Source organism: Papaver somniferum, chromosome 3 (genome assembly GCF_003573695.1).
Source record: "Papaver somniferum cultivar HN1 chromosome 3, ASM357369v1, whole genome shotgun sequence".
NCBI classification, from domain to species: domain Eukaryota; kingdom Viridiplantae; phylum Streptophyta; class Magnoliopsida; order Ranunculales; family Papaveraceae; genus Papaver; species Papaver somniferum.
Genome location: NC_039360.1, coordinates 76310062 through 76328021, shown reverse-complemented (window position 1 = coordinate 76328021; position 17960 = coordinate 76310062). Strand labels below are relative to the sequence as shown.

The following is a 17960-nucleotide window of genomic DNA, read 5'->3' as shown; positions in this document are numbered from 1 at the left end:
TCCAATTAGATTAATTATAGGTTCTCTTGTAATTAATCTAGTTAAGTTTTCATATATTTCACAAACTCTTGTGTAGAGTATATGAACGGCTATACTAATCATGTCTATTGGTTAATGTAGTCGTATATTCCGGAAGGTTTTCCTTATGTTGAGTATGTGAACGATTAAGTTAGTCATCTTCGTATGATTACCTTAGTCGTAGCTCCGTAATTTTACTTATGTTGAGCAATTTCAATTAAATTGATCACTTTTGTGGTTTGATTTAGTTGCGTTTTCAATTGAATTAATCATGGGTTTACTTGTGATTAATTTGGTTGAGCTTTGGTATAGAGAATCATTCCTATGGTTTTTGGTGTCCAATTAAAAAAATCATTCTTTTCTTTCGAAATTAAGGTCGCTCTTGTTGTTCTTTCGGGAATGACATCAAATGGGAGAAAGTTCTTTTGAACTTGTGCTTAATGGTAATATCTTGCGGGGTGTGCGGCTGTGGAATTTTGTAGGGGTTATCTTGTATCTTAAAACTCCTTGATGAATGCATTTAGCTTCGGATTTATGATTGCATCTAAATTAAGTTGGTATGTATTTTTATTTTAGTCTATGAAATGTCTCTTGTGGAAATTTCATCATGATCCCGTTCTTGTACCTTTGCCAATTTTATTGACAAAAAGGGGGGGAAATAATGTAGTTCACACTACAAATACATATGGTTTTCGGATCATTGTGTAAGGGGGAGTGGTTTCCATGATCGAGATGGAGTATTGACTAAGGGGGAGTGATACATATCACCGTAGTATTATTGTTAAAGTCGTGATACAATTGGACTTTGATATTACATAATAATACTATGACACTGTATAATAATGATCGAGAATCTCGATTTCTCTCATTGTTATAGCTACGGATCTTCAACGACGGTGATGCTAAACTTACAACCTTTGGGATCATTGGAGTACTTGGAAGGACGAAAATTTCAGGGAACGTTGAAGATTAGACTATGGAATACGAGCCACTAAAGTTAATCTTTTTTGTATTCCATATGTATTAATAGTTTTTTCACTAAAATTGACAAAGGGGGAGATTGTTAGATCATAGCTCGGTCGACCTCGCATGCGTTGCTATCTCAAGCATGTTTGTCAATGTTAGTGATCAAAACTATAAGTCTTGATTTCTAGCCTACATAGCTAAGTCTCGGACTAGGATAGAAAAGTGTAGTTGAGCTCAAGGACTTCATGGCGATTCATCATACAACGACGAAGATCTATACAAGGAACCGTGGAACTTCATCAACAAAAAGGTATGTGGAGACTTGAACTTATCTATCACTCAAAAGTCTATCTATTTTATCTCCTACTTCTTATGAGACAAAAGTCGTATGCTATATAGACTAGATCATACACATTTGACATTTTGAGCTGAGCATTCATTACTTATCTTTTATCTCGACATCGTGTGTTGGTAAAGCGTTTCGCTTTGATCAAGTTTATCTTCACCTAGTGACGAAAGTCATGAAAAGTTTCAATCACTTTGAGAATTGCTATGACGTGAATCGGTCTGTGAATAACGGCTACATAGCGTCCTCTGAGAATGTCTCAATGATTGAAATGATAGTTTAGATTACATGACCATGAATTCTTTGAACCGAAGTTTTTGAACTTTGTTGATCAAGAGAAATCGGGAGGATTGTGGAATTGGCTTGCCAAGTCCGCGAACCCAGTCTGCAGACTCAGTCCGCGAACTGTCGGAAGTTCTCGACCGAGAATTTCTGCTGGATTTTCCAAAAACTTGTTTGTGTGCTAAGTCCGCGAACTGGCGGAAGTTCTCTTTCCGAAAATTTCTGCTGAGTTTGGAAAACTCAACCGATTAACTTAAGTCCGCGAACTTGTTTGTGACATTAAGAGGTTATGATCTAAAGATATGCTCTGAACATGAAATATTAAATTACCAAGGAATGCTTTATGCAAACCGTGGCTATAATGTTCATGAGCCGATTCAATCGAATCGAATCATCTTTGTTTCAATTGTGTCTTGTGTAGTTATATAAGATCTCATACCAATTGAACAACTCTTTAACTAGTTCATTTGAGTCAATTGAACTAGTTATGGTGAAGAAGAACAAGGTTAATATGAAATGCTCATATGGTTAACCTTTTGGGTTACTATGTTGAACCAACATACACGTACACGTTTGGGCATGGTTTTCACAAACCCAGTAAACGTTTACCCAAGTGTGTGTGACTAGCTAAGTTTTCGATCTAACGGTTGAGAAATATAAGCTTGAATCTAAATCAGGTTTTCATCTAACGGTGAATAAGGATTGTTTTGTACCTAAGGTAAAACCCTGATTTGAAGGTTATATAAAGGAGACATCTAGCATTGTGCAAAACTAATCCCCACATGTCTGTGTGCTACTAGTGCGCCCGCTAGAGTCGATCTCCATTAAACTTTGATTTTCTTCTCTAAAATCAGGTTAACGACTTAAAGACTTCATTGGGATTGTGAAGCCAGACCGATACTACTTTTATCGTAGTTGTGTGATCTGATCTTGCATCTTCTATCGTACGAGTACAATCGATTGATTGTCTTGAGATCGTGAGAGTTCTCCGATAGGCAAGATAAATAAGTCACAAACATCTTCATCTCATTGTTTGTGATTCCTCGACAAACCGCATGTGTAGTCAGGAAGGATTGTAGAGAGGTGATTGATTAATCTAGGTTGTTCTTCGGGAATATAAGACCGGATTATCAATTGGTTCCTGTTCACCTTGATTTTATATCTTAAGACGGAACAAAACCTAGGGTTTATCTTTGGGAGACAGATTTATCCTTTGATAGACTTTTCTGTGTGAGACATATCTGTTTATTATCAAGTCTGTGATTTTGGGTTGCGGCAACTCTTGGTTGTGGGTGAGATCAGCTAAGGAAATCAAGTGTGTAGTATCCTGCTGGGATAAGAGGCATAGGAGTACAACTGTACCTTGGATCGGTGGGAGACTGATTGGGGTTCAACTATAGTCCAGTCTGAAGTTAGTTTGCAGTAGGCTAGTGTCTGTAGCGGCTTAATACAGTGTGTATTCAATCTGGGCTAGGTCCCGGGGTTTTTCTGCATTTGCAGTTTCCTCGTTAACAAAATTTCTGGAGTCTGTGTTATTTCTTTTCCGCATTATATTTTATATAATTGAAATAATACAGGTTGTGCGTTCGTGATCATCAATTGGAAATCCAACCTTTGGTTGTTGATTGATATTGATTGATCCTTGGACATTGGTATTTGATACCGTCCAAGTATTCCTTGTATTTGATAAAGACTCGCTATTGTTTTTAGCTTGAGTAAAAATCAAATCAAGAGAGAGATATCAACTCCTTGAGATACTTTTATCTAGATTGAGTCTGACTGTCTAGTTGATTCTCTAGCAAAGTATTTCAGAGTTAGTCCATACAGATTGCTAAGCGAAATATTGGATGGTGTTGTTAGACCCCCGCTTTTTCACAACTGGTGATCAAGAATCAATAAACAAAGGCATTATTACAATGATGACAACATCCTGGTACATTTGGAAAAACAGATGTAACAGAGTTTTTCGGCATAAAAATCCTAATAACTTCATCACAGTAAGAAATATCAATAGCCAGATCGAATAGTGTTGTAAAAGAAAAGATGTTGAAGAGTGCAACTTTACTGAAGCTTGCCTAGGAAAATGTCTCCCACCTTCAGTTAACTGTATTAAAATCAATATAGATGCATCTTATGATGATAATAATTATGGTATTGGTCTAATATCTCGTGATCACATATGAAATTGTCGGGGTATCTGAAGGAGATTATGCAATGGAGGATTAGATGCTGAACAAAAAGAGTGCTTGGCGTTCAAGGAAGCAGTGATATGGGCCAAGACTCTTAAAATTAACTATTTTATTTTCGAATCTGATTGTCTAAATGTGGTTAAGTCCATCAAAGATGCGACCTCTTATGTAAATTGGTGGAACCAGTGGATTGTAGAAGAAATAAAGCATCTTCTATATGTAGTATAGAATCTAGTCGGGTTAGTCATGTTAAGAGAACATGCAACAATGCATCTCACAAATTAGCTAACAAAACTAGAACTGAAAAAACTTCTTTTGATTTTCGGAAAACCATCCCACATGACTTGGTTGATGTTGTAAGGAATGATGAAGTTAGTCTGGTGTTATGTAATTACTTATAAATAATATATCTTGTTTCTGTTTCAAAAAAATAAAATAAAAAAATAATGTAATTATCAACGAGTCCGGGTTTGCTATTCACATGTTGTGGCAATATGTTTGGTTTGCTATTCAATATGCAGCCCCTACAACAACAATGAAAAAGTTAAGTGAGTGCCAAAAAGAGATTTTTGTGAGCTTTACTCATGATTTTTGTTAGAGGGAGAGCAAAACGTGATTTGAGGAGTGCAAAAATCGTAGTTAACTCGCTAACTAGGCTTAACCCTATGTTTTTTATGTAACTCGGTCAAAATTACCCTTACTAGCCGCACACGTTTTCTCACACATGTCCACAAACTTAACAATACATGAAAGAAGTATCATCAGGCAAGAACTAAAACGTCCTTTTACTCGAATAATGTCCCTTTTGCTCCAAAAAGTTGTTCAGGTGGCATAAAAAATCAACTACAAACGATTGAGTGAGAGATTTTTTTCCCAAAAAAAGAAGACGACAAGCAAAAGAAGTTTTCTTTAACATGTGCCAATGATTTGTGTGATTAATAGGATATTTTAGACCAAGTTAGAAAATTTTATTGAGTTGACTTTAGTTAGTGAGTCGAGTACGATTTTTGCTCTCCTCAAATCACATTTTGCTCACACAAGTCTTTACTCATTCCTCCGCCGTTTCTTGTCTGTACTTTTTTACCAAGTCCGATGAACTGCGTTCTAATCCCGAGTCCGGGTTTGCTTACTTACCGCCGATTCCACAGGTGTCTGACTAAACCAGTCCAGAGTCATCATTCGTAACCGTTCAACTCCGAATGCTTCTCAGAGTTTTATCTACCAAACAAAAGTTTGGTAGTTCAAATCTCCCTAACATCGCCATTGTCGCTGCTCGTTTCCTTCACAGGTAAAAACGAAAAACCTCCATTAATTCATCTTTCCATAATCTCAATTTCATTCTCACTGTCTTTCTCGTTTCATTTCATTTTCTTAGGTTTGTAATCTCATGAATTGATCTAATAATAATGTATATATGGTTTAGGAGAGTGTATTTTGTTCTGCATCTACTATTTTAGCTGCTGCAGTAGTGTAGAGTTTCACATTGAACCATTTTTAGGAATAGTACCCATCACCAGAAGATCCAATCCCAAGCCAATTGCTCTCCAAAGTAGTTTTGGATTTAGAATTCCATTTATAACTTCATCAGACCAAAATTCATAGATGTTTGGTTCATGAGTCTGAGAATCTGTTCCACATATATTGCAATTTTTGGATAGAACTCTATGAAGCTTCTATCAATTATTATGGTTGTAAGGGACTTGAAACAAAAAATAAAAAATAAAAACAGTTTACATTTCTTGTTTTCTGCCAGCTTGAGTATCGAAGCTCGATTTTTCTTCCATGTTGCAATGTGCACGATTTTATAAGGCTGATGAATGGTTTTTGATAACAGTATTATATGTGTGTTTCTGTCTAAATTTAGTATTTGCTGTTTTGACTCTAATGGAGTGCCTAGTATCTCTTGGGTTCAAGAAGAGTTCTATGCTAGTTATACTTATTGAATTGAACTTTTCATTTGAAAGGTCTGTCACAAAACAAGTATGACTTATTAGTCAGACCATCAGTTCATGTAGAGTTCTCCTATTTCTTTGAATCTCAAAGAAAAGATGATTGATTAAGTCATCTGATCTGAGCATTGTTGGATTTCCAGCACAGGTTTCTCAGGGAAGGGCAAGATAATGGTTGAGAATACTAACACCCATGTCACGCGTGTGCTATTTTGTGGGCCTTATTTTCCTGCTTCTCACAACTATACAAAGGAATATTTGCAGAAGTATCCATTTATTCAGGTTTTGTTTTAACCGTCTTATCTTTTGATCACCTAACGGATTCAAAGTCATGGACTTGTCTTATGTTTGTTAGAAAGAGTCTTACTCTAGAGGTGTCGAACTAGAGCTTCCCATATTATTTGTATTCTTTTGCTTATATTGTGGTTGAGTAGTTTCTTGAACTTGATGTTTTTGCATAGGAGTCAAAGCTTGTTTTGCAAATAGTATAACCTATTTTGCACATTTTTACAAAATAATGCAGGTTGATGATGTCCCCCTTGATGATGTGCCAAACGTTATCGATAAATATCATATCTGTGTTGTGAAAAATCGACACATAGATTCAAATGATATTGCTCGTGCAACTCAGATGAAGCTTATAATGCAATTTGGGGTTGGCTTGGAAGGTTTCCCATTATTCTTCATTCTTTTGGCTTTTGCAAATGTAAAATGTTTTCCATCATTATGTTATTCTAACACTGTGGATTTGTAGTTTTACAACATGGCTGAACATTTCTCTTTTCTAGGGGTTGATGTTAAGGCTGCTACTGATCGTGGAATTAAAGTTGCTAGGATTCCTGGCAATGTTACTGGAAATTCAGCATCATGTGCAGAAATGGCCATATATCTGATGTTAGGTCTCCTGCGGCAACAAGTAAGTTACATCATCCTATTGTCTAAAAGGTACATGCTTAATTACCAGCTGAGTAGCTGAGTCTCCTGACTCATTTAGTTTTAGTTGAAACTTATTCTTCACTGTAAAAGGTGACCGTTTTTATCCTTAGAACTCTTCTTTCTTATCCTATATAACAGAAGGAGATGGAAAATGTCGTGAAACAGAAAAGGTTAGGGGAGCCAGCTGCAGATACCCTTTTTGGAAAAACAGTGAGTATACTCTCTGGGCTGATTTGGTAATAATTTCCCATAGTTGCACTTCAACTTCTGTATATTATAAACTTTAGAAATGCATAATTACTTATACAAAACCAAGTATAATTTCCAAAACATTATTTTATAGATATGTGTCTGTCAGAGGTGCACAGTTTGGCCATCTATTTAACCCTTTTGCTGCAGAGGTTGAAGCATCTGTACCTGCCTTTTAATCTTGGCATGGTGGATTGAACCTTTAATATATGCACTGCAGACTACTATGTCCACATTTATGACAAAACTCTTTTCCCAACAGTTAGGTGTACCATATTCATGTATACCCCTTTTCATGCGCAATACTCATTTGACAGGAATGGTCCCTAATATTATAAACTTTGTTTAGGCGTTGTATTTTATCGCTATAACCAGTGTAAATAATAAATTTTGATGAACTGGACTTTATGTAAGGTTTGTCTTGGTTCATGCAGGTCCACGCACGCACACACACACACACACACACACACACAAAAGAATGCTCTTATTATTAAGACCATAGAATTACTAATTTTACATAGTGTACTGAACAATTTCGTATATAAAACTTGTTTTGGTCGTGTAGGTTTTCATTATGGGATTTGGAAATATCGGGATTGACTTGGCTAAACGCTTGCGACCATTTGGTGTTAAAATCCTTGCAACAAAACGAAGTTGGCAAGTAAAATCTCGAGATTCTTCTCAATCAAACGGTATTAAAAACAGTCATGACTCAGATGGTTGCCAGTGAGTTTCTATAGGCGTTGTAGATGTTTTATTCATTATGTCCTCCGTTGTGAATAAAATATTATCCGGTATTGCGCTTTAGGTTCCCCGGCATTGGGTACGGAACATGATGACATTGGAAGTCTGGTTGATAAGAAGGGTGGTCCAGAAGATCTATATGATTTTGCCCAGGAGGCCGACATAGTTGTGACTTGCTTGCTTATGAACAGTGAAACAGTCAGTATTAGCTTCTCTTTTTCCTTTTAAATGCTGCAAAGTGGAGCAGGGCTAGAATGGAAGCCATTTTGCATTGAACTCCCATGTCCATAGCTGCACACTTCATCAGTTGACCTCAAGTCATGAATTCTTCACAGAAAACTTGAGGTTGACTGGATCCAACACTGAGCATGGTCATGGGGGCTCTAATCCAGCTTATCCCAAGCGTAGACATTTTTCTGTAATGTGGATCATATTTGTAGTTGTATGACACCTGGGCTCTTAACCTCTGGTTATTGGGTTTTCAGGCTGGCATAGTGGACAAGAAATTCGTCTCCGCAATGAAAAAGGTCTGTTTTTTCTGTATAATTATTCTTATTTATCGTGAAAGGTTATTAGTGTCCGTTAAAAATGGAATATTTCCTGTAATTTTTTTTTTTCATTTCTCAAACTTAGATGCGTGACTGGGGTACTGGTATTCTGAAAACTTCAAAGATCATGAATACTCAATCGATAATAAATTAATAAGTATACACAAGTACAGGTTGTCACTTTATCATCAGGAAAGATCTATTAATTTGGTGTTAAAAATCAACTCAACTCTAGTTCATCTATTGATTGTTATGGCCATAACCATCATTATGAATTCCCTGACCCAAGTCGTAAAACCGAAACGTGTATTTATATCGTTATACTACCTCCAGGTAAGTATTAGGCAGAAGAAAATACCAAACTTTGAGTAATCATCTAAATGGTCTTTTGCCTATTTATGAGTTTGTTTTTTCTGATTGAATTCCGTAAATATAGGGTGCTCTGTTGGTTAATATTGCTCGAGGTGGTCTCCTGGATTATGATGCTGTTAAGTCCCACCTTGAGTCAGGTCACTTGGGTGGCCTTGGCATTGATGTTGCATGGACTGAGCCCTTCGATCCAGATGATCCGATTTTGAAGCTTCAAAATGTTCTAATCACCCCCCATGTTGCTGGAGTAACGGAATATTCATACAGAGCTATGGCTAAGGTATATATCTTACAGATCATTTTGTGGATATGAGAAGTATTTTTAGCTTTAAGTTTCATATAATGCACTTTCATAAATGGGTCTGGCACATGCCACCATTACGAAACACATTATTTCTCACATATATAAAATTTCACCTAGTGAATTCTGATCTAAAGGATACTACATGATATCTGACGTGACAGATTGAGGGTTAAAATTCATAGGTTCTCAACAAACTTAAAAGTGACCTGTCCAGTACTTAGCTCAGTAACGTTTCTGGATGCTAGGTAGATCTTCCTTAAATATGGGTCCTCGCTATGCTTCGTTATTGTGGAAAACTCATGGTACACTCAAATTTGGGACCCTCTGTCCGCTCAACAAGCCAAAGGAGGGTTGTGGAGGTCTTATCTGTTTTATACAGGCAAAGACAGATAATGGAGCCCTCATTCCAACTGAGTGCTCTACATTCTAGCCCTGACACATTTGCTTCCCTTCTCCAGACCTCTTAAACTTCCTGACTATGCAACAAATATTTGTTCACCTGCTTAGTTCAGGCAGAGCCAGAAGTTGGGAGTGATTTCAATCACCTCCTTGGATTTCCCGAGTCTCCATCTAACTCTGATTTCCCATCTAGACGCAGTTGGAGGATGATTTTGATGCTGCTTGCAACATCAGCTTTGGTTTAATGTGTTTCAGTATAAATTTAAAAGAGTTATATTGAGCATATCATGCCTTTTAAGGAGTTTGTTATATCAAATGAACTTATCAACTTTATTGCTGAATTTTCACTTTTATACACATTACTTAAAAGCACGATATGAAACATAGTTTTACTGATATATCCTAGTAGGTTTTATTTGAAATCATTTAATTGCTTAAAGTTAATCAAGATCCTCACTAGTTACCTATAAATAGAGGAATTTCTTTGTTTCAAAGAGGGTGCACTTTACGTCCCTCATCTAGTTGTTAGTTATTATACACAATCCGCCATCTGTTAATCGGATTGCATCGTTGAAATGATGAACGCTGAACTGGTTCACCACCCTACACGTCCATTCTGAGTGCACATGATAGCATCCAGATGCACCAATATGTTCTCTTCCCTTGGTTTCTCTTTTCTCTTTGCGCAATTGATGGTTTATCTTTGTGGTGCTGCCGTGTTGGCAGGTTGTTGGCGATACTGCACTTGAGCTTCATGCGGGAACTCCATTGACAGGAGTGGAGTTTGTGAACTGAATGATTAACAAGCAGACCAATGAACCCTGAAAACAACCCTCTTTTAACTTGTAAGTTACACTTCATTGATCTATTCTAGAAAACAGTATTTGACTCCGAACTAAGCCAACAACAATTTCATTTGATTACTGTTTTACCTTCATGTACTCCATTGTCTTCTTACATCTCAGACACTGTAACAATCACTAGGTCCCTTTTTCAGTAGTGTCTACATTTGATGTTGTCTGTATCTGATTTTGTCATATCTATAGGGTTTTTGTGGTCTTACTGAAGTGTGGACAATATTTTGTCCAGAGAGGTTACTTAAAAGTATCAGGGCAATTGTCCATAGAAATGCCTGCTTCTTTGACACTCTCACAAGGTTACTCACTAGATTAGTTACTCATCAGTTATCCATCGTTAAATGCTAGAGCAATGTATATCACCGCGTGTGAATAGTTTGTCTTTCATGAAGTATGAATCAGTTTTTTCAAAATCGGTCGATTGTCATTTAGGGTAAACAACTAAATTAGTCGTGACAGCCCCAGTTTGCCATTCAGGAAAATTTACTTGTTAGAATCACAAATTATCCTGGCAATCATATCTACAAGCAGGCCAACTTTGACAATGGTTTCAGTTTAATACAGTCTGTGTATAACTGACTGTATCAACTAGCAAGTGTTATGTCACAGAGAAATGTATTAAAATTGGACCATTATTGTGTTCTCTCTCTGTCCAAGTCCTAGGTCGGCCAAATCAGCATTTGATGCTTACGTTTTCAATTCCTATTTTGAATACCTAACTTTCTATTCATTCATTTCACACCACCCAAAGTCCCACCCATACAGTACAAGTGGGTCCCACATCCGAAACCCACCATCATCCATCTCTATTCTCTATAACTACTTCAAGACTTGAGTACAAGGTAGCACTGAGGGGTCTATATTTACCCTCCTCACATCCACTTCTACTACATTTTCTGCAAGCACATTAAAACTTTTGAATTAGGTAGATAGACAAGGAGAGCTCATTGAGAAAGAGATATGAATAAGTACTCAAAGATCAGAGTTGTTAGGACCACTAAATCAAGATCAGTTGATTTTTCAGATCTTATTTCTCCATATCAAAATCCTAAGCCTATTCCAAACACAATTCAGCCTGAATTCAACTACAAAGCTCAGCAAACAAGAACACATGGTAACACAAATAGCAACAGAAACAAGGTTCTTGATTCCACTTCAAAGAAGCAGCAGCAACAACAGCATGAAAGTGATGTTGATCTTGATGGAGAGCAATTTGGTGTTATTTTGAGTAGAAACTACTCAGTTTCTTCATTTTCAAGTTCAAAAACTCAAAATTTTGGGATTACATCAGAGTATGATAGGAAACCCACAATTCAATGTGCAGTGAGAAGGGCTTTCTCAATGAGAAAATCTTCAGCAGTTGCAGAAGATTATTGTAGAATTCATGACCAATTTGATCCAATTACATCACCCATTACTAATGGAGATGATGATATTCATCAATTTCATAATAATCACACTGGATCCAAGAAGAAAAAGAAGAACAATAAGAGCAAGATCCTAAAAGTATGCAAGAGTTTTTTAGGACTTTAATCCCTTGATTTCATTTGTTATTATTATTAGTATACATATATAATGATTTAAGTATTCTGTACTTTGTCATTGGCGATGCCTTTAAGGTGAAGGTTATGAGTTCACAAGTGGATTATCAAAAGCATTAGGTAGTCATTAGGCTCATTACCATTAATGGTTATAATAATTGTGGTAAAACTTTTTGTAAAATTAAAGGTTTTCGTAAAGACTCTGGTATGATGCTGTTTGACATCCGTCATTAGGTGGTATTTTGTTATCAAATCAACCACAAATCTTCCATCAATGCTGCTACTAATTTTTGAGTTTATATTTCTTTTCAAAGAGTTGTCGTGAATGAAGTTTTTATGGTGCTGAAAATAAATATAGTTCTTGTGTTGCATGTTGAATCAGATGTGATTGACAAAGGTAATGTGTTCGTGCACACATGACCCTTGTAAAATATAGTTGCAAATGGAAATTCATATTATGAATTTCAATTTTTAAATTAATTAATTGAAATTGAATAACCAAAATGCTACAAATATCCTGCATAACTAATAGAAGAGTAACAAAATGAGCTCCTAAAAATATCAAAGAAATATCAACACGGACGTATTTACGTCCTGCCTAATATCGGTTTTAGCCGAAAGCTACATCTTGTTTGCTTGCGGCTGACTCGGCGTCTGGATCTGAGTCAACCTCTGATTCGGGCCGAGTCAGCAGTCAGACCGTTTTTTTTACATTTTGAGTCAGATCTGACTCGATCTATGACTCAGACATAATTCCTGACTCGGACCCATTTGAGTCAGGTAACAAAATACCCCTGACTCACGGGACCAAACCACTGATTCACATTTTTTGAATCAGATGAGTCAAATCTGACTCAAAACAAACATATCGAGTTAGATCCAGATGAGTCAGGTGATTTCACTCAGATCCAGATGACTCAGATCCAGACACCTCAGATGAGTAAGGAGTAAACAAACATAGTGCTAGTCCTCTTCTGATCATCATAATGTATTCCAAATTATTCCAACATGTGGTTGTCCTGGAGCAGGTTGATGCGTGCAGGCGTTGAAGCCGGGTGAGTCTGCAGACCGTATATAACCTTGTTTCTCTTCCAGTTGTTCCGCGAAAGGCCACCTTTTCAATGAGTAATCCTCGTGTATTAATCTAAAATAATCCTTCAAGTCGGTTGCAATCTTTCCTTTCGTCTTCTCATCATAACTTGGCCATTTTTCTAATTCGACGAAACCAGTCCACTCACCGTCTTCCTGCAAAAGCGATATAAATTCCCTTCCCTTCTTCGCATAAAATTCATCTTTTTCTTTTAGCTTTTCCTTCTCAACGTACTCGTTCCAACCAGCCATATCCATGATCGATCGCTCTCCCTTCAAGTCGTATACAAAATAAGACAATATTATCAGAGAAGATTATTACAAACGCACACAGAAAGATTGTTATAGCTAAGATATAATCAACACAGCTAACAATAAGCCAACTATTTATAGACCCATCTCTTTACGAAGAAAGGAATCAGGAAGACTGCGATGGGATTTGGAAACACTCTCCATTATGTTTCGATATGGAAATCACCTCGGAATAAGAAAAGGATGGATACAGATTCATGGTTACTTATGGAAATATATACGGAGTATGTTTTTATAACATGATTAGAATGTTTCTAGAAGAATCTAGAAGTATTATTAAGAAGGGATATATTGACTTTGGTGCCCATAAAATGATATATTTTTGCGTTTGGTGTCTAATTTTGTCCAACTTTGAGTTTGGTGCCCAATCAACTGATTGACTTTGTTTGACGGTGTTGACCATCTACTTTACAATTAAAATTGTGAAATGATCAATGAAATAAGACTCACCGGATTTGCAAGTGGATCGGTTAAAATAACTGCATTTCCGTAATTATTATGGATTTGTTAAAGTTATTTTCGTTCGTCATTTCGTAATTTTAATTGTAGAGTGGTTGATCAACACGGTCAAACAAAACCAATCAGTTGACTGCACACCAAATTCGAAGTTGGACAAAGTTAGGCACAAAATGCAGAAATATATCATTTTATGGGCACCAAAGTTAAAATAACCCTATTCAGAATCTAGAGTAATCAGGTTCTGGGTGCCATCATTGACACCATGGGCCCTAAACATCCGTATTATATTTCAAGGCTGCTAATGGGGGATGCCAGGATTAGTGGTGGTGTACCAAATTAAGGCAAAACTTATTTTGTCCTATATAAAAACCTGGTTTGTCTTATCTTGATTTGGGTACACTCGCACTTAATCTGGTACCCCTATTAGCAATCTTGCTATATTTGAGCAACATTGCTAATGAGATACCAAAATCCAGACACCGGATTGATATTCGAGTCTTATATCAACGTTTGATATTGAATGGTATAATTGGTTAAGGCTTAGTTTGGTATTGCTGCAGCTTTTGTAGAAGCACTTTTTTGTTGTGCGTTGTTGTGCTGTGCTGTGAGAAAAAAGCAGTTTGATGTTTGGTAAAATATCAACTAAAGTTAAAGCTGATTAAAAAAGCAGTCAAAGTGTGTTTGGTAAAATATCAAATTCAACCATTGTTGTTGTAGCAAATGACAAAAACAGACATATCTTTGAAAATAGTTGTATTCGATTTTATTGTTTTAAAAATAATTAATTTTTTTTATTATTTAATATTAATATATATAATATTAATTTACTAATTGTTACTATTAATTTACTAATTTTTTCTATTATTATGATTGTTATTATTTTACTTAACCACTTTTTAATATATTTTCAAACAAAAAATCAAACTAAAATTAATTAAATAATTATTTAATTTTTTTTTATTATTGATAAATGAAATGAAATGGTAAATGAAATATTTTGAAAATAAAAAATAATAATATTTAAAGACTAAAATATAAGAAATAAAAAATTGATTGTATAAGTTTAAGGGTAACTTTTGTCATTTATAAAATGAAATAGGGACAAAAAAGATAAATCGAGCGTTAAATTTAGGTGGGACCAAAGCTTATGTTTTTATAACTTTTAAAAGCTCCTCCTCCCCAGCTTTTGAAAATTGAGGAATTTGGGAAGTGCTTCGGGTAAAAAGCACTTTGATTTTTTTTTACCAAACGCCAATTTCAAAAATTATTGACATATATAGGTTTTGAAAGTGCTTTTGGAAAAATAAAAGCATTACCAAACCCAAACCCAGCCTAAGTTAGTGATGGCTGGATAAATTTCAAAACCTACCAACATTGCAGAACGATTAATACATGCGTCAGACGTCATAAACAATCGTAGCGAATGGTTGACATGTGAGATGGGATCATCAAGTAAAGAACGGTTTTTTGCGGACCAGTCTTTTTTTTGGGGGACCATTGTTTTATTTTGGGTAAGACATTAGAAGTAAATCTAGGTCACCCCTTATCTAAATATTTATATTAATACCAAAATTATCCTCCTGATTATTTTTGTATAATGATTATTTAATGTGGTTAATCATTTATTAAGGTTAAATTAATAGATGATTGTATTTAAAAGAAATAGAATTATTGAGTGAACAAAGTAATAGAAGAAGAAGAAGAAGATGGAGAAAAAAATTATTTTGAGATGGGTAAATATGGAGAAAAAACATTCTCTCGGTACCGAAATATGCTTGTAACTTAGTGAATGTTGTTATAAATGGCCTAAAATATCGTCAAAATTAAAATTGTAACAAAAAATTTCAACCAAGTCAATAAAGTTCGGTTATATTATACGAAGAACATGTAACCGAACTTTCTGCAAATGTAGTTCGGTTAATAAATCCAAAATCACAGGCAACCGAACCAAAGCTTTAATGGAGTTTTTGTTTCTGCAAATGTAGTTCGGTTGGGACATTTTTTGCGACGTAACCGAACCCAAAGTTCGGTTGAGACATTTTTTCGCGACGAAACCGAACTTTTTTGCGACGTAACCGAACTTTTTGCGACGTAACAGAACTCAAAGTTCGGCTGGGACATTTTTTGCGACGTAACTGAATTTTTTGCGACGTAACCGAACTCAAAGTTCGGTTGGGACATTTTTGCGACGCAAGCGAACTCGAAGTTCGGTTGGGATATTTTTTGCGACGAAACCGAACTTTTTGCAACGAAACCGAACTTTTCTCTGGAAAAAGAAAAACCTCCATTAAAGTTGAGTTCGGTTAGTTCGACAAAGTTTTTCACATAATTCCTAACCGAACTTATCTCTACAACTTCCATTTTCAACTCATTTTGGTGATTACTTCTCATTTTTCAACCAAAAACGATATATATACATATTTTGATGATATATATATGTATATATATAGAGAGAGAGGTGGTGGTGGCTGTTGGTGGTGGTGGTCGGAGATGGTAGGTGATGGTCGGTAGTGGTAGCGGCGGCGGTGGGAGGAGGTGGTTATTTATTTATATATATGTATATATATATATATGTATATATATATATATATGTATATATATATATATATATATATATATATATATGTGTGTGATTATTAGGTTAGTTTTAAATTAAGTTAGGTTAAGGATAGGTTAGTCATTTCCACATTTTAGGACACCCCTTATAACTATAGGGAAAGTGGCCTAATAAGACCATGGTCCCCAAAAAAACCATGGTCCGCAAAAAACCGTTCCAAGTAAAGGGCCATATTGTTTGGTCTAAGGTCGGCCCATAAAAGGTGTTAATTCAGGGCCCAACAGGAAAACAGTCGTATTCCGTATTCCGAATGTGAAAACTACAGCCACACCCATTTTTAAGATTTTGGTCACTGTGAAATCCACCGACAGAAAAGTTCAGGCGCGCACCCAATTTTGGCGAAAAATTTTCTCCCAAACTCATAGTTTATAAAATTAGGTTTCAGTCTTTTTTTTTCTTTTTCTTCGATTCCTTTTCTACACAAGAAAAACAAAAATCTTTTTCTAACACCATACCACCAGAGCCATCATCACCATCATCATCGTAGCCAGCACCACCAGCACCGCCATTGTAGCAGCACCAACCACCATTATAACTACGGAAAATGGGTCATTTGTCCAAATATTTCTAAAAAATGGTTCAAATGGACGCGTAAAAATTATTATCGTTGAAATGGACACCAAAAAAATAGCAAGGATGAAACTGGATTCATCTTTACTTAAACTTAAAAAATAGTAAGGATGAAACTGGATGCATTCTGATGTAAATTAAAAATAAGAAAAATTATTTGAAAATGGGTAGGATGAAACTGTTTACATCCTGGTTATTTTTACATTTTTGTCCATTTAAACAGTATCAAAATCTAAATGTCCTTTTCACCCAGGAATTGTTGGTTTTGATCTTTTTAACCAATTTTGTGTTATAACTAGCAGCATCACCAAATAATGATGGTCTCAATCAAAATCCCTATTCTATTACTTAGATCCCAGTAATCATTCCTTCACCACCAACACCATCAGCACCACCAAAACCAGCGGCATCAACCACCGCCTGCACCTACTCATTTATACCCTAATCATTGTTTGAGGTACATATGTCTCTCCAAGTTCGATTGTTCCATTACTCTGTGTTTCGATTTCCATTGGAACAATACCAATTGGATTCCAATTTAATGAAGGATATGAGAGTTCAACAGCAGGTCCGCCGAGTTTTGGTTAAACAAAAGCGTAATGATGTGACTGAAACTGGAAGGAAGCACATCTACGAAGCCTTCGAATTTGATTCAATGCTTCTTATTTTCCCAATCAATTCACACGAAAAATTGATACTTTCTTAATTTGGAGGAATTTTCAAAGTGATGGAAGTTGAAACTTTACTGTTTGTGGAAATGCAAGACAAGAGCGAAATATTGATCCACTGTTAACTTTATTCGGTTAGCTTTTTCGCTGAAACAATAATTTGTGTAAGTTGTTTATATACTCCAATCTGTAGAGCACAAATGAAGCTAACCATCTTACAGAAATTAATGTGGTGCCGACGAAACAGCTTACTGTTTGATCGACTAACATATTCACAAATAAATGTGGTGCGGGTGGAGGTGAAAAGGGAGTTATAGAGTGGGAAGTAGATGTGGTTGTGATGGGGTGAACACGCCTCTGCAAATTAAGAATATTGATGAACTAATTCGATGTATTTGTCATACGAAATTCATGTCATGTGAATTAAATGAAGCATTACATACGTGTATCCAATCAAATTATCAAACAAGAAGAAAGAAGAAATACCGAGTATATGGTAGTTTGGTGTAATTGTGGTGTTCGAGCTTTACTGTCACGGATGCTAAAGA

General features: G+C 35.8%; 1 protein-coding gene across 2 annotated transcripts; it reads left to right on the top strand.

Moving 5' to 3' along the window:
• The first annotated feature begins 4899 nt into the window (after positions 1-4899).
• Positions 4900-10361, top strand: LOC113356543 (hydroxypyruvate reductase-like). 2 transcript variants are annotated; one of them, XM_026599705.1, is made up of 10 exons: positions 4900-5089; positions 5894-6032; positions 6274-6418; positions 6539-6666; positions 6825-6896; positions 7501-7627; positions 7744-7877; positions 8165-8206; positions 8664-8876; positions 10026-10361. In XM_026599705.1, exons 1-10 carry the CDS (start codon positions 5001-5003, stop codon positions 10092-10094), a joined length of 1158 nt encoding a protein of 385 aa, XP_026455490.1. In that variant the 5' UTR covers positions 4900-5000; the 3' UTR covers positions 10095-10361. The 2 variants fall into 2 exon arrangements, with proteins under 2 accessions (XP_026455490.1, XP_026455491.1); XM_026599706.1 differs by having other exon boundaries at positions 4966-5089; positions 5899-6032.
• The last annotated feature ends 7599 nt before the right edge of the window (positions 10362-17960 follow it).

Excerpts from the sequence above, each read along its gene's own strand:
- LOC113356543 (XM_026599705.1), top strand. The coding sequence starts at position 5,001 with ATGCTTCTCAGAGTTTTATCTACCAAACAAAAGTTTGGTAGTTCAAAT. Across the intron at positions 6,033-6,273 it reads AGAAGTATCCATTTATTCAG|GTTGATGATGTCCCCCTTGA; the intron begins GTTTTGTTTTAA and ends AAAATAATGCAG. Across the intron at positions 6,419-6,538 it reads ATTTGGGGTTGGCTTGGAAG|GGGTTGATGTTAAGGCTGCT; the intron begins GTTTCCCATTAT and ends TCTCTTTTCTAG.